The following is a 15,073-nucleotide window of genomic DNA, read 5'->3' on the forward strand; positions in this document are numbered from 1 at the left end:
GATGGTTAAATTTATGGTTTAACTTATTTTTCTTCAGAATTTCAACTCGATTATGCTTCCAAAATGTGTTTTAATAAAACTATTACTTTCCCTGTTATTATTTTCTTTTTTATCATGAAATGGGGAAAAAAATATTTTGTTGGAAAGATTTATCCCCACTCACCACCAGATTTCCATTTTCATTCACTGCTCTTCCCCCCTTTCAAAACTTCAAAAACCACTGATCCCAATTGTCAATAAACCAGAGCTTTTCTGAAAAATTACCATCTGCCGTTTCTACCCCTGCAGAGGTTGGGTTTGATAAAAGCGGAGAGGGCAGCTAATAAGCTATGATAGCTCGCCGTCACTCCAAGTCGCCCAAAGGTCAGCGCCCATCAACCCGCCGCCACTGAAGAGCGGCGAGCTGGAATTTGTTCCACCTATTGGAGGAACGCTGCTGTGAGAGAGACTCAATCAGGCACGGTGTGCAGAATGTGTGTGTGCAGGTGGATTTGCATGCAGGTATTTGCATGTATTCACAGTAGAGGATACATGATGGTTGTATTTGATGGGATCTGCAGCGTACCGGTTTGGACCGAGCGTTTTTATTTTTATTTTTTTCTTCCAGAGCATCATTGTGACGCAGCTCTGTGTTCGTATGCATTTGTTTGAGAAATAGGCCAGTTCCCTGGAGCATTTCTATTCCTTCCTCTCTCCTCCTCATTCCTTCTCTCCCTCGTCTGTCCATTTTGTTTTTTGTCTTCACACCCACATCCCTCCTTGTCTTGTCCCCCATCCATTCAATCTTTTTCTCGCCTAACAGTCCTTTTCTCACTCACTTCCTGCTTTTTCTTTCTACTCCTTCTGTTTCTCTTCTGTAACACCTCATCTCTTGCGCACTGAGGCCGACACTCACACTCCCCCTTGCAGCTCTCTCCATCTTGCTACTTCACTGCTGCTTTACAGTTGACCCTTTCCTCTTTCTTCAGCTGCCTTGAAATCCATACTATTAAGTTATATAATGAGATCAGTACTCTGTCAATAAGGAGCACTCTGTTCGCCAAAGGAAAATAAATCTCTGTCGCCTCTCATCATGTGTCACACACATCCAGTTTTCTGGTATTTGTCAGCACCAGTCCACGAATTGCTTATAATCTTATGGGGATATGTAGGGATTTAGTTTTGGACACACCCTTTAAATGATGATCAAATTAAATGTAATCTGATCTGACATGTGTACATTTAAAAGATTTCCCTCTCGTTGCTTCTCTTTTTTTGGGGGGGATCTTTTATGTCAAATTTGCACAGTGACGACATTCAATTAGAGAAGTAGAGGGTTGAACTGTGGTGACTATTGTCAAATTTGCACTGCAAATTGCTGTCAGATCCACGCAAACACAGGCAGAACATGCAAGCTTCTCTGAGGTGCCAGTGCCAATCGATGCCACACAGTGCTGCCTATTTCTTCCAGTCACTTTCTCTCCAACATCGAAGGTGGAACACACACTCAGACGGAAGAAATTATTGTGAAAATGCAAATTAATGTGTCAAGAAAAGCAACCACATCTCACATTTTTCATGATTTAATCAATTCGTCAAGAGGTGATGTGAATTTTTGTGGATTACCACCTGCTGACGTGCTGATGATGTTCTGCCGGAGAGCAAACAAGCTTTTAGTTTCCACTTCGCTCGGTGCAAAGTGGAAAGTGGAGTGATTGGTTTGCTGCAGGAAATCATCGTGCCTCCAAGAGTCACTGAGTCGTAATACTACATCCTGGTGGCAGACGGGCAAAATGTCTCACCTCAACATGACTTACCGAGTATATTTCTCCCAACTGCAGGGGTTTATTATGAAGTAAAATTCAATTCAGTCGTGTTGATATGAGAGTTTGAATACATGAAATTACACACTGACATTTTCACCTCAGACAAGCTCTTAAAGCAAATGTTGTACAACTTCACAATGAGTCTATTTGTATTCTTACAGTTTTCATCATCCAATTATTTTGGAAAAAAATTCCTCAATTTCTCCTCATCCTCAACACCCCATCTATAATCATCATCGTCAGTCATTGTCATTGCAAAATGGAGAATCAGAATCACAACCTAATGTTCACATTAAAAAACACAAAATAAAACAAAAGAGAGCATTAAAAATGTGTCATTTTGGGTTTTTCCAGCAATGATTTGGATAAAGCTACATTGGTCTTTGACAAGAAAATCCAAAGTGATGAAATCCTGAACGCAAAGGCATAATCACACTAGGTTTTTAATTTTGATTGAATAATCACAAGTGTGCTTCCAGTGTGATGTATTATGCTCGAATTGGTCTCATTATACAGTCAGCGATCCAGAAAAGAGAAAATTGTGAAGTTTCACATCAAAACATCGCAGCAAATTAACTTTACCTGTAATTATTGTGTGTAATTTCATATTATGGACATTTGTTTTATTTAGAAATCTAATTGAACAGTAAGAAATGTTTAACTGAGCCATCAAGTGTTTTCCTTTGAGACCACATGGCGCACGCTCTCCCAAACGTCCGCCAAGACTGTCCTGTAACGTCTCGGAAAATGTCAACCCTGGGTCAGAGGCGTCCTCCACCAACAACCCTGCGAAATGGACAAGGGGCAAAAGCAAATGAGGTCCGGCAAGAACGCATGCTTTGAATCAAGAAACACTGAGCCCGTTTTTATCGAGAGCATCATCCTTTGTACCTTCCGGCTGCTTCTCTTTCCATAGACAGTGACTGACACCAACGATAAACCAACAAACTGACCGGACAGCATTTTTAGAGGCTCGATTTACTCTTTCAATTTTAGCACTTGATAGGTGAAAATGACTCCCTGACAGGGTGGTAAAACGTGGTGGAAGAACTGAAATAGATGTATGAAAGCATGTGTGAAATTAGTTGCCGTGTGTGTGCATCTTTCGCCTTCCACCTGCCACTCTCGTCTTCACCCGTTTGCCCCCTCGGGGCTGTGTCTGTCTCCGTCTTCTTGTTATGTTTTACTTATTTCTCTCCTTCCTGAAGCATCCGTCGGTCTCTCTACTTGCTGAAGTGTGTGTGCGTGTGTGTTGTCACTCTCTTTTAACGGGCTGACTGAGAGGTTCGGAGTCGAAGCATGACAACAGTTTGGATCCGTGTTTCCATTTTCAGACTGGGGTCAGGGCCAGATTACACCTTCCCTTGTTTTCTTTGCACCGGCGCTCCACAGGGTCTCTTATATAAAAACTAGGTGTGTGTGTGTGTGTGTGTGTGTGTGTGTGTGTGTGTGTGTGTGTGTGTGTGTGTGTGTGTGTGTGTGTGTGTGTGTGTGTGTGTGTGTGTGTGTGTGTGTGTGTGTTGACTTAAACCCACTGCCAATGCTTGCGCCGCTTCCAGTTTGTATTTGCACGATACAACATAATCGCATTAAAATGACTGGTAATTATAGAATATTACCAGAAATCTCTAACCTTTGCACATGCTAATACTGGCTGTGAATGATTATGGAAAACTAGATGTGAAAGCTTATTCTTCAGGCCAACAAAAGGCTCTGGATATCAATTTTTCTCATTCTGAGAATAATTTACTGATATTTCCCTTTTCGACAAAATGAAAAATACAATTATGTATTAGAAGAAGGTTCACCTGTTGGAACTGGGAGAATAAATTAATTGTTTAATATAGGAAAGAAAAAAAGGAAATGCACTCTCAACGTGTCTTCAACGTTTATTACCTGCTACATTGCGTAGCATGGATTTTATGAACTTACCGGTATGTATGATGAAGTGGCTGTGGTAATGACGTACGTCACAATTCCGGAGTAAAAATGTTGTCCAGTGTGTGTGACTGACGATCAGAGAGCATCTCTCAATGTACAACGTCGTACTACAGTTTTGATCCTGCAACAAAATATCAAAACATCACGTTTAAAAAAAAAAGATTTTTCTCTTCAAGAGCTTTAGGTCACACTCGTGACTTTCTTTTTTTCCTTTGCCTTTGAGTATGAATTTATCCCGTGGTAAAGCACCTTCTGGATATCCTCTTATCTATGGTTCTTCCATACAAGCTTCATACCAGGTGTGTGTTACTTGATCACAGTGTCGACAACAGTGTCATACAGCACACGAGCTGGAAACAGCTGTGGCTCATGACAACCTGTGTTCTTTTTTAGCACCTGCAAACAACTCGATTGCTCTGCTTTTACTTCCTGGAACCACTTCGTAGTTGTTTATAACAACTGTTCCTTTATATTTTGCCTGATAGAGTCTTCTTTTTCTTTCTGTGGTCATTCCTAATGAGGAGACTTTGACATTTCCGTGCTGCAGCTTCTGCAATTGCAGGTAATTGGAGCAAATCCAGCCCTGACTCACCTTTGACCTCAAGCTGACAACCTCTTATTAAAGCCTTGACTTTCCTTTTGTTGCAGAATTATGACGACTCGCTCAACTGGCCTTTGTTTTTCTATTTCTACTTGCTACTGAGGGTTTGTCAAAGACCAATCAGGCTGTTAATAGAGCGAGTTAAAATGCAAGAATAATACAAAAATATATACATTTTAAAAGGGCACTTCTTATACTCGGGATGCCCCCTGAGAGTCGTCTCAATCATCTCCTGGATGAAATATTATGCCGGTTAGTGATGAGTTGACAAGTAATGGATGTTTCAGAGTGAGAGATGTCACTTTCTATCAGCAGCAATGGCAGAAATAATCTGGCTTGCAGCACTGCAGGGAAAACTCAAAATAAAACGTACGTCTGCAAAAATGTGGCGATTAGCACCTTTTGCATTTCTGTGTCATAAAATTACATTTATTGCATCTATATTGCAAATGTGTCAAATTGTTTTCATACTAGAAGAAATGAAGTGGCTTCTTAACCTACTGAATTGGATTTATTGCTGAAAACGCGAATTTACAACCTTGGTTGTATTGAGGACTTTTTGGCGTTTATAAAGTAAACACCATTATTTATTTAAAACTCACAGACAACTCATCATTGGCAGCTTGAAAACATCTCTAAAGAGAAAGCATTTCTCACTGCAGTCCTGCTCTCATGAGCTGAATGGTACTTCACTACAGGCTCTATGTATTTCTGTAATTTGCACTAATTCAAAGTACACAATTTATTGGAACAAATATCAGATCAAGGTGTTGTACTCTCTTTTATTTTCTTGAAAATTATGTATTGTATGATTGCCTTTAACTTTTATTAGTTTGGAAGAAATGTGATCAAATATAGTCACTATAGTCACGCACCATTCCCAATATGCATATAAAAATAAAACTAACATGAGCCATCTGCCTTTCCAGAGAATTTTAATGATGCTTTAAAATAAATACGGAACATTTTCTATGCCACAGTGATCTGTGTGTGTATCCTTTAAAAGGATATATTCTCCTCTAGGGGGATTTAAGTGGCACTGCTGAGCCTGCTGTGTCATACTAAAGCCTGCTTCTTCCCACATTGATCCCTGGCACAAAGTTTCAGTTTGTAATGAGCATTTTTTTTTTTTTTTTTTAGAAAATGCTCTGAGACGATAGGGTGAGAAAGTATCTTGTAGTGACTCTTTACAGGTGCAACAACATCCTGTCGTAGTCACAAAGTCGACAGAAATCATCCGTATATTAAAATTGTCAGTCTGAATGGGGGGAAAAAATAGAAAAAAAAAACGTTTCTTTCACTGCTTGGTGACAAAATTCCATTGTTCTGCTTCAGCACTTGATTAACCTGTGTCGAGCATTGACGTGAGGAGACCCGATGAGACATGAAAGTGGAACTAAAACAGATGTGCAGATCTGTAGATTGCATACGTTTTCTAGCCACTGATACTTATGGCAACCCCATTATTCACAGTTTAAATTCAACTATAGTTACATGGTGCAGCAGTCACCGCCCCTTTATACAGAGCTTTATATGATAAAAGATCAATCTTACAAGACCAGCTTTCTTTCATTGTTCTTTCATGTTGACTCATTTTATGGTCCAGCTTTATTGTTGTGTCACTGCACGAGATTGATAGTCAGATATAAAGAATCATTCATGTTTGCCCTCTTATCTCCTGCCGAGTGGCTGTAGAGTTACTATTTCAGAAATGCATTGGCCACTTGAAACCTTTGTAGTTCTGTGGGCATAAAGAAATATGATTTTGTGTCTGCAGGCTGTTATTTGCAGTAGTGTTAAGTAAGAGCATAGTGTTTATGTATGTATGTGTGTATACTGTAATCAGTGAGTTTCAGGTCTGAAGATGGAGCACAGCAGGTTTCCACCGCTGAGAGCAGAAATAGTACTTTTGCTCCCGCTGCTGCTCCAAAACCAACTCCCATCTTGTACATGGTTGAAATATGTGTGTGTGCCTCTCTGTGTGTGTCCGTCAGAGTTCATGTTTGAAGATTACTATAAAGGCAAATCTCTGGTCTTTATCTTCTCACACTCTCCGTACAACTGTAGCTTGTGTTTTTTTTTTTTTAATAGAGTTTCACAGCCTCTCATTTGTGTCTCAGCCCTCGTTCTGTCTGACTGGATGCTGTGGCAGGAGAGAAAAGTTTCATTATGCAAATCCCTCAATTGAATGTCTTTGTCTTGAGAGAGCGAGAGAGAGCGAGTGCGCAAGAAAGAAATAATGATGCTTTAGGAGAGATAAAACACTGAATGTTAATTCTTAGTTGCAAGTAGAGAAGCAGACGCTGATGAAAACAATATAGTTTGTCTTTTTTCGTTCATGGGTGTTAACCTTCTCAGCACGTAGTGTATATCATCGGTGAAAATGAGTCATCATGTTGTGCACATCCATTCAGAGATGACACTATAGACTCCTTGTAACGGGGTATCAGAGGGGAACTCAGAAATACACTCCATGCAGGTGTCTGTATTGTTGACCACAGCCTGTTTAGAGCCTTGTTGATGATAATTGGAGGTAATCTGCCTGCATGCTGCCGTGTGGTGCCAGAGATACAAGTATAATTACATTGTACAAGAGGAAGATCCGGGGAAAGTGAGTGGCGATATTCTATTTATAGTCAACCGCTAATTGTGTAGACGAGAGGCAGGTACTCAAGTACAGGGACAGCGATTGAAGGTGAAGTGTTTTTCTGTTAATTAGATGTTTTTTCTTGACTTGTCTTGACCAATTATTTCATTGGAATATTAAAAAAAAAAATTAAAGTTTAACTCCATAAAGCCTTTTTTTTTTGTCCTGCAACTTTGCAAGTTTGAAAAGTTCCAGCAAATTTCTACTTTGAAAATGTGCCACTGCTGAATATGCTCAACATTTGTTTGTGCAATGCTTGATTGTTATTCACAATTTCAATGCCAGCACCTGATTTTCACGTAGCATAAAGGCTGAAAACAGCGAGACACTTCAATTAAAACCTGTTGAAAAGCAAGTTTTTCAGTTCGTTCCCAAAGTTTTTGAAAAAGAGGCAGTTTTCCAAACATAAACCTGTGAGGATGACATCACAGCAAGCGAAAATCAACAATATTAAGTAAATAATCTGCCTATACTCATGTATGTTATGTACCTTAATCTCAGTGATAAAATGTAAGTATTGGCAAGACTAAAGAACCAAAATGTTCAAAGTAGCTCATCTGTGTGGTTTGAGAGTCATAGTTAAGTTGTCATGTAATTTTGAGACGACGTGTGATGATTGTAACAGAGGTTTGCATTGTTGGCAATGAAATACTACATGACAAACCCTTTTCGGTCAATCAGTCAACGCCCTTTGTTTTCCGTTTTCACTTAGGTACTACAGCGCCACCATCCTGCAGATGTCCGGTGTGCGTGACGACAGGCTGGCGATCTGGCTGGCGGGGCTCGCCACCTTCACCAACTTCCTGTTCACCCTCCTGGGAGTGTGGCTGGTAGAGAGAGTGGGCCGCAGGAAGCTCACACTGGGCAGTATGATAGGTGGGATGGAAGAAGGATCAAAATGCAGCATTAGGAACTGTTCTTTTTTGTTTTGCTTACGATGTAGTTTTTTTTATTATTGTTTCGAACAGGTACATGTGTGAGTTTGAGTCTCTTGGCTGTCGGCTTTCTCATATCAGCCCAGCACAGTCCACCTGTGACCTTTCACCCCTTGGACCCTGCAACCACCAACTCCACCTGCGCCAAGTACCAGTGAGTAAACACTTGAATAAACTTACTCAACAGCCACTTACCATTTGTCTGATGAACTACAATCTTAATATAAAAGCTGCAATTAACCACTCAGGATCTCAAATGAATGAGTTAAGTAGGTGAGAAGTGCGAGTCTTTGTTTGAGCCTCCAAAATGCTCCCATTGCTAATTAGCACCGCGGTGGTGTGAGTGCAAACGCAGCATTATATTGTGAAGATGAAGGGATTCAACGCTGGAGTGTCCTCTGGGGGTTGAGAAGTGTCATTACTCACTCTTTGTGATTTTAGGCAGAGGTGCGGGTAAAAACCGCCGACTGCCAAAAATCACGATTTGTTAAAAGAGTCGTGCACAATCTGCTTCCTTCATATTACAAATCAAAACATTCTATTATTGTGCAGCCCGCTATTGACATTGTAATAGACCAAACCATGTGTCCAGTATCAGACCTACAGGTATGATGTTTGCGGCAAAGACAACCAGGTGAAAATCAGTTCAGCATTCAGCGACAACTGTGTCTGTCACATTTGGGTTTTGCCCAAATTGAGTGAGCGCACAGTGGAAATTGAGCGCAGACGTGGAGAGATTGCGAGCAATAATACAGCCATAATGTAAAAATATACTAAACGGGCATGCTAATCGCGTATCACGTTTGTATAATAATAAAATAAGCAATATAAAATATATAATTTCTTTAATTTACATGTAACCCATTAGTAATTCATCTCAATTGGAGTTATTTTGCATGAGACTTACCCAGAGACATAACAATAGTCATTTAGTCTGACTCATCTCAAGAGTTCAGCGTCTCTATAAAAACACTGTTAAGAAAGCCAACTTCACCTCGATTAGAAATTTGGGGCAGAAGAGACACTGCAGTTCGTTTTCCATGACATCAGTCACTTGTCGCTCCTGGTTTTTGGCCAGCAGAAAATCTTCAAATGTTTTTTGACAGCCAATGACTTTCTGCATCCCCTCTTTTTGCTGATGACGTTGAAGATGCATTAAAAGCAAAAGAGCAGATACACTTGTTAAGTAACTGGCTGCGTCGGCCAGTTGAGGGGAACCAAAAACATTGAAATCATAAGGTCATTGTTAGTCCAAATCTAAGATATGTAAAATGAACCCTTCATCAGACAAGTGAACATATTTGGTAACTTCTACATTTCTTTCTGTTTTTTTCTTTTAAACTAATAACAATAAAATGATGACAGTCACATGATTCCATGTCCATGCTATACAGTGAGCGTTACTTCCCGTCTCAGCATTTGATGCATTCAACTTGTATGACAATTTGCAGCATCAGATTTCATTATACACACATGGACATAGACACACGTGAGTTGTATTAAACCAATTTATACAATTTATAGCTGGAGCTGTTTTTTTGAGGATTCGCACAATCTAAGTAACCTCAGAGGCTTGTATGTGAAAAGGACAGCAGTGTTTAATAAAACTTAATAATGTAGAATAAACGTTTGGGGGAAAAAAGAGAGAACGTGAGAAAATTGTTTCACTTTCCTGCACTTCTGTTCTTTGGGGAAAAAAAGCACTCTTGTCTGCGGATTTTCCACATGCGCTTTAATACGGATCTCAGTCAGACTCCACGTATTTGTAAACAATTAGCCGTTAAACTTTGAACATCACCTCACAATAGTACATAACTTCTGTGATCCCACTTCACAACACCCACGAGTCAGCTTTGTTTTAGAGACTGACCTTTGAAAATCTTTGATCTTACTGGGATCAGAATACTGCCTTGCCTTTCTGAGCAGTGACAATTTATTATTCTAACTAATTTGGTGTGCTTACTTTTAAAGGCTCTCCTATTCATGCGTATAGCTTGTGCAATCACTTTTATTCTTAAATAAATGTTATTAATATGTTTATCTTGAGTCATTACTTGTCAGACTATATTGGTTTAGATTATTTTGCTTATAATCTATTGTTGGACTTTAAATATAACATCTTCTTTCTCTGTATTCTATTTTACCTCTGTGTGTCAGTGTTTGTTTCCTGAATATAAACCTTTCCATTTAACAAGCCCTGAGTCATACACGTCACAGTTTACTATTTAACTAGTAGAACAAAGGATCCTCATGGAAACAACTAAGTAAATATTGTTTGTGTGTTTGTGTGTGTGTGTGTGTGTGTGTGTGTGTGTGTGTGTGTGTGTGTGTGTGTGTGTGTGTGTGTGTGTGTGTGTGTGTGTGTGTGTTCTACCTTTCCCTCCCAAAACCAGCTACGAGTCGTTTCATTGTTGAGAGAGAGAGTGTGTGTGTGTGTGTGTGTGTGTGTGTGTGTGTGTGTGTGTGTGTGTGTGTGTGTGTGTGTGTGTGTGTGTGTGTGTGTGTGTGTGTGTGTGTGTGTGTGTGTGTGTGTGTGTGTGTGTGTTTTGATGGGAGACACAGATCAGAGGCTTCCATGTCTCAATTTACTCGAGATGAAACTCCCGTGCAAAGAGCGGTCTTTCATCATGACGACAAACAGCACCTAATGGACTCGGTGTCCGGCACCCACACACTACAACACTGTGTACACACACACAAACAAGGGGGAGTAATTCGAAGAGATGAGTGCTTTTACCACACGCGGATGGCTTCATTGAGTTCACTTTGCTCCATACGAGCCACATCCCTTCAGTGACCACAGCAGCATCCAGAGAGCCTGTCGGGCTCATTATGGATTGGACGTCCCATTTCTGGATGCATTCTTCAGGTTTCTTAGCAATGCGTATTGGACATTGAACTTGTGGGACAGTTTGCATGAAACAGGATAGCCTGTGGTGTTTGAACAACTTATTTGCCTTTGAAAAAGAAGGTGTTTGTACACAAACTTTTGACTTTTGTGTAAAAATAGTCCATTCTTGCAGATATAAGTGTAAAATGTTTTGGAAACAAGTTTGCAAAAAAGGTGAAACAAAGGGTAAAATAGATAGTAAAAACAAACCAGGACAGGTTTACCTGGAAGAACAAAAGGAGCAATAAGAGGGTTAAATTGAATTGTTAAAGCCAAGTCGAAGCCACATTGTCACACGTCTCCCTTCACCTCTTCTACTTCTGTTTCTCTCGGGTACAAATGCATGATGATATTTCAGTCCTTGACCTCGGTGTGTAATTAACGGAAGGTGCCCAAGCACACGGGGAGGCTCTGCAGGCCTCTGAAACAAAACAAAAGGGACATTTCACACGCTTCATCAGGCACCGCCATATCAGACCCGATGAGAGAGCAGGGGGGAAAACAGAGCGTGCGTGCCCGTGTGAAAATTTGACTTGTCAGCGAGTCAGCATTTGAAAGCCTTTTGCATGCAAGCTGACTGGGAAACATGATGGCATGTTCATTTAATTAACAAAGACGGAGCAGAGAGACATGACGAGAATGAGATTGAACGATAGTTACTTCAACACTTTCCATCTTTAGCTCTTGAATCTAATTTATCGCCTCCAATCGGTGGGGAAAGTCATATTATTGTCATTTGGGTAACGAGGCAAATAAAAAAAAGTTCTGCAAAGCTATTTTTCTGTCATCTTGTTAAGAAGGAGAATCATCTCTGAAGTTGTGCTTGTTCCACAACTCGACGCCGAACTCAAATAAGCCTGTCGATATTTTTTTCCCAGAGTAACTAAGCGAAGGCGGAGGTGACATGGAGTGTGATTGATTGTGTTTCGTGGGGGTGGGGGGAGAGCTAACTCACGCTATGTCGGTTGTGCAGGCTGTGCGAGCTGTGCATGCTGGACCCCGGGTGTGGTTTCTGTTACCGGGAGAACGGCTCGGCGCTGCTCGCCTCCTCCTGCGTTGCAGTCAATAAGGCCTCCACCGAGCATGCAGCATGGGGCAGGTGAGTCAGGATGCGCCAGCAGCGTGCGTCGTGGACGGAGAGGCGCGATGCAATCGTACGTTTTGCACCGTACTGAGCTCCCACTTTCAGAAAGAGTTAATATCGTGTGTTGCCCCTCCAGGTGTTCCAACTCCACCCTGATGAAAGATCAGACCTACTGGGCCTACAACTACTGCCCCACCTCCTACTCCTGGCTGGTTCTACTGGGTCTGGTGCTCTACCTGGCTGCCTTCGCTCCAGGTAAGAGGAACAACCGGTTTTTGTTTCCACTCGCACTGCCTTGGAACTGGTTTGTATACCCAAGGTTATCTTCTTGTCTCGCCGTGTTTGCCCGAGTGCTTACTGAGACGGTGAAGATCCGACATAATCCCACTTTGCCCTGGCTTTCCGCTTCTATGGTGTTTAACTCCTTCAGATTTAGGATTGCAGATCTGTTTGAGCTGAACAAACAAATCGTTACTTGCGTATCAGCAAGATGCAACAGAAGTTTGGGGGCGAAATCTCTTAAAACGTCTGCAGAACGTCTTCTAAAAGTGTGATAATTCAAAATGTACTGTTGCTGAAGCTGGAGATTCAAGAGAATACTGTATAATAACAGAACACGCCTTCAACTCGCTATAGGCTTGTGTGATTGAAGCACAAAGGCAGAAATTACAGTGGAAAAGGTCAGACGGACCGAGTGCAAGACAGAGGTGAGCCTTCTCAGACTGCGGCAGAAAAAAGTGCAAAGCAAAAATTTTTTAAAACAAAGGTCACAAGAGGAAAACTCAAGGTGGACTCTGGTATGCAGGCAGAGGGCAAGACAATGAGGTAACCTGTGCAGAAAGGGCAGACGGATGACAAGAGGGCAATAAGATAAGACATGAGAAACACGGGGGAGAGTAAGTACACCAACCATGACAGGAATTTGTAAGAGACAACAAAAAAAGAGTTATAATAGTCGAATCAATTGTAAGTATGCTTGTATATTTGTAGAATCGAAATGATGGAGTAGTTTCAGTTATCAAAAACATTAAAATGAATGATAAAGCTGTGAATCTGTTGTTTCTTTTTCTTTAATTCATACATAGTTATTGACCATTGCATATTTATTTCATGTTAGACATTAAAACTGTTTACATGTATCTTGATGGCAAAAAAACCCACAGAAAACTGCACGGCATGTCTTTTTATAAGCTCATTATCACATGGAAAATGCTAGTTCTACTTAGAAATTGTGCATATACAGTATGTGTAACACAAAGATGATATAACCTAAGCAAACAGGTTTAAACAACCAGCAACTATGTACGAGTTTGGTCTTTGTGTGCAAGACTACTTTAAAACTCTCTGTGTTCTAATAAAGTGAAACCACAGAGCCCATAGCTCATTCTTCCATTCTCTCTCAGGCATGGGTCCAATGCCATGGACCATAAACTCTGAGATCTATCCTCTGTGGGCGAGGAGCACGGGGAACGCCTATGCAGCTGGTGTCAACTGGTCCTTCAACATCTTGGTGTCCCTTACCTTCCTCCACCTGGCGCAGTACTTCACCTACTATGGTGAGTGTCTCGGCAGCACAGTATTGAAAGGGAAATAGTCTTCCATCCTTCCACCCATTCAGAAATATGAGCTTTAGAGTGGGATCCCAGCTGATGGAGGCCACTGTGTAAACTGGATTTGTCCTACAGTGTGGCTTCACGTTATTTTTATGGAAGTATTCTTGACTGAACACATGATGCATCTGTTCCTCTACGCCTGACGTCAGGACCATAGAAGAGGTACCAGCTGGCTGCGGCCCCGGAGCATTGTTCGTCTCTTGCCCTCTTGCGTACATCCTCAGTCAGTCGACAGCGGGTTCCTACGCAGACAGGAAGGAACTGACCTTTGGTGGAGCTGCAGATCGATCCATCGGGGATAATTGTGGAAGCATCCTGAGATGCACTTGGTTAATAATCAATTTGAATCGTTCAGCCATTCATCCGGTTCATAACAATCATGGGGGTATGGGAAAAGAGAAACATCCCACAGTGACGTCGTCATACAAATGGTGTTTAGCATAGCACGTGCTTGCCTGTAACTTAAAAAAATATATATAATTGTGCTTTGACAAGGAGAAAATGGAGATCACAGAGGCCAGGAAATCTCATTACACCTCTGGCATCCTCACTGAGTGAACGCGTATCTCCGAGTGCGTTTGTGTTGGTGTGATGTAGTCGTTTCTCTTGCCTTTAACCCCGCTGCTCTGGCACTTTGACAGGGCCACGTTACTCATACTTCACATTTACCCCACAGCGAGTGACAGCCTGAAAAAGGATATTTCCATTTGGTTAAATATCTTTGTCTTTCAACATGCACGCATCCCCTCAGAGGCGCGTGGGCCGGCCTCGTCCAGTTTCAGCCGTCTGCAGGATCTGCTGTCACGAAAAGCATTTCTTCTCTCGGCCGTGAATAAAAACATGGAAAAGTTGTTTATAAGAGGAGACTTGTGGCATTGTTTCTTCGTGGGGTGGCCGTCCTTAGTGACTGTGGGTTCTCTCTTTCTTTTTTTCTTCCAGGAGTGTTCTTCCTCTACTCCAGCCTGGCCTTGGTGGGATTCGCCTTCATCTACGGCTGCCTGCCGGAAACCAAAGGCAGGCGCCTGGAGGAGATCGAGGCTCTGTTCGAAAACCAGCTTTGTTCCTGTGGCGCGACGGATTCAGACGAGGGGCGGCAGGTCGAATACATTCGGGTGAAGGGTTCGAATTACCATCTATCAGACAACGACGCATCAGACGTGGACTAGGCGAGAGTTTGAGCATTGACGACCTCCTTCGGGGTGTTTTGACCTCCTGTTACTGAAATGTTCCTCGCAATCTGAAGAGCTACTGGTTCCCCTCACATTAAAGTTGAGATCTCTAATTTAGGACATTTTACAATGTGTTAGTTCACTTTCAAATCGGCCAATTCAGGAAAACCCCGATCTACAAAAATGCTTTAGCAGGAGTGCGAATGTTTAACTTTTAGCTTTTTAATCTGAATTGAAAGTGAACTGACATCCGATCTGGTGTCAGACTGTGTTTTAGTCAACGGTTGAATTGTCAAAGTTTTCCACAAATATTTCTTTTGCAAAAGTCTGGGTTAAAACGATTTCAGGGGATCTTGGTTAGGAAGCATAATTGTTTTAACACAAAGTG

General features: G+C 41.5%; 1 protein-coding gene across 1 annotated transcript in view; it reads left to right on the forward strand.

The window, feature by feature from the left end:
• LOC308146294 (proton myo-inositol cotransporter-like) overlaps window positions 1–14,682 on the forward strand; it is a gene marked incomplete at both ends in the record, with an annotated part of 60,226 nt that extends 45,544 nt beyond the window's left edge. The window contains 6 exons of the mRNA XM_080518038.1: window positions 7,707–7,870; window positions 7,963–8,083; window positions 11,793–11,918; window positions 12,040–12,158; window positions 13,307–13,459; window positions 14,456–14,682. Of these exons, the coding sequence (XP_080374164.1) occupies window positions 7,707–7,870; window positions 7,963–8,083; window positions 11,793–11,918; window positions 12,040–12,158; window positions 13,307–13,459; window positions 14,456–14,682 (910 nt within the window). The remainder of the gene's footprint in view (window positions 1–7,706; window positions 7,871–7,962; window positions 8,084–11,792; window positions 11,919–12,039; window positions 12,159–13,306; window positions 13,460–14,455) is intronic.
• Between the last annotated feature and the right edge of the window lie 391 nt (window positions 14,683–15,073).

Source organism: Blennius ocellaris (assembly GCF_963422515.1).
Source record: "Blennius ocellaris genome assembly, chromosome: 22".
Lineage (NCBI taxonomy): Eukaryota > Metazoa > Chordata > Actinopteri > Blenniiformes > Blenniidae > Blennius > Blennius ocellaris.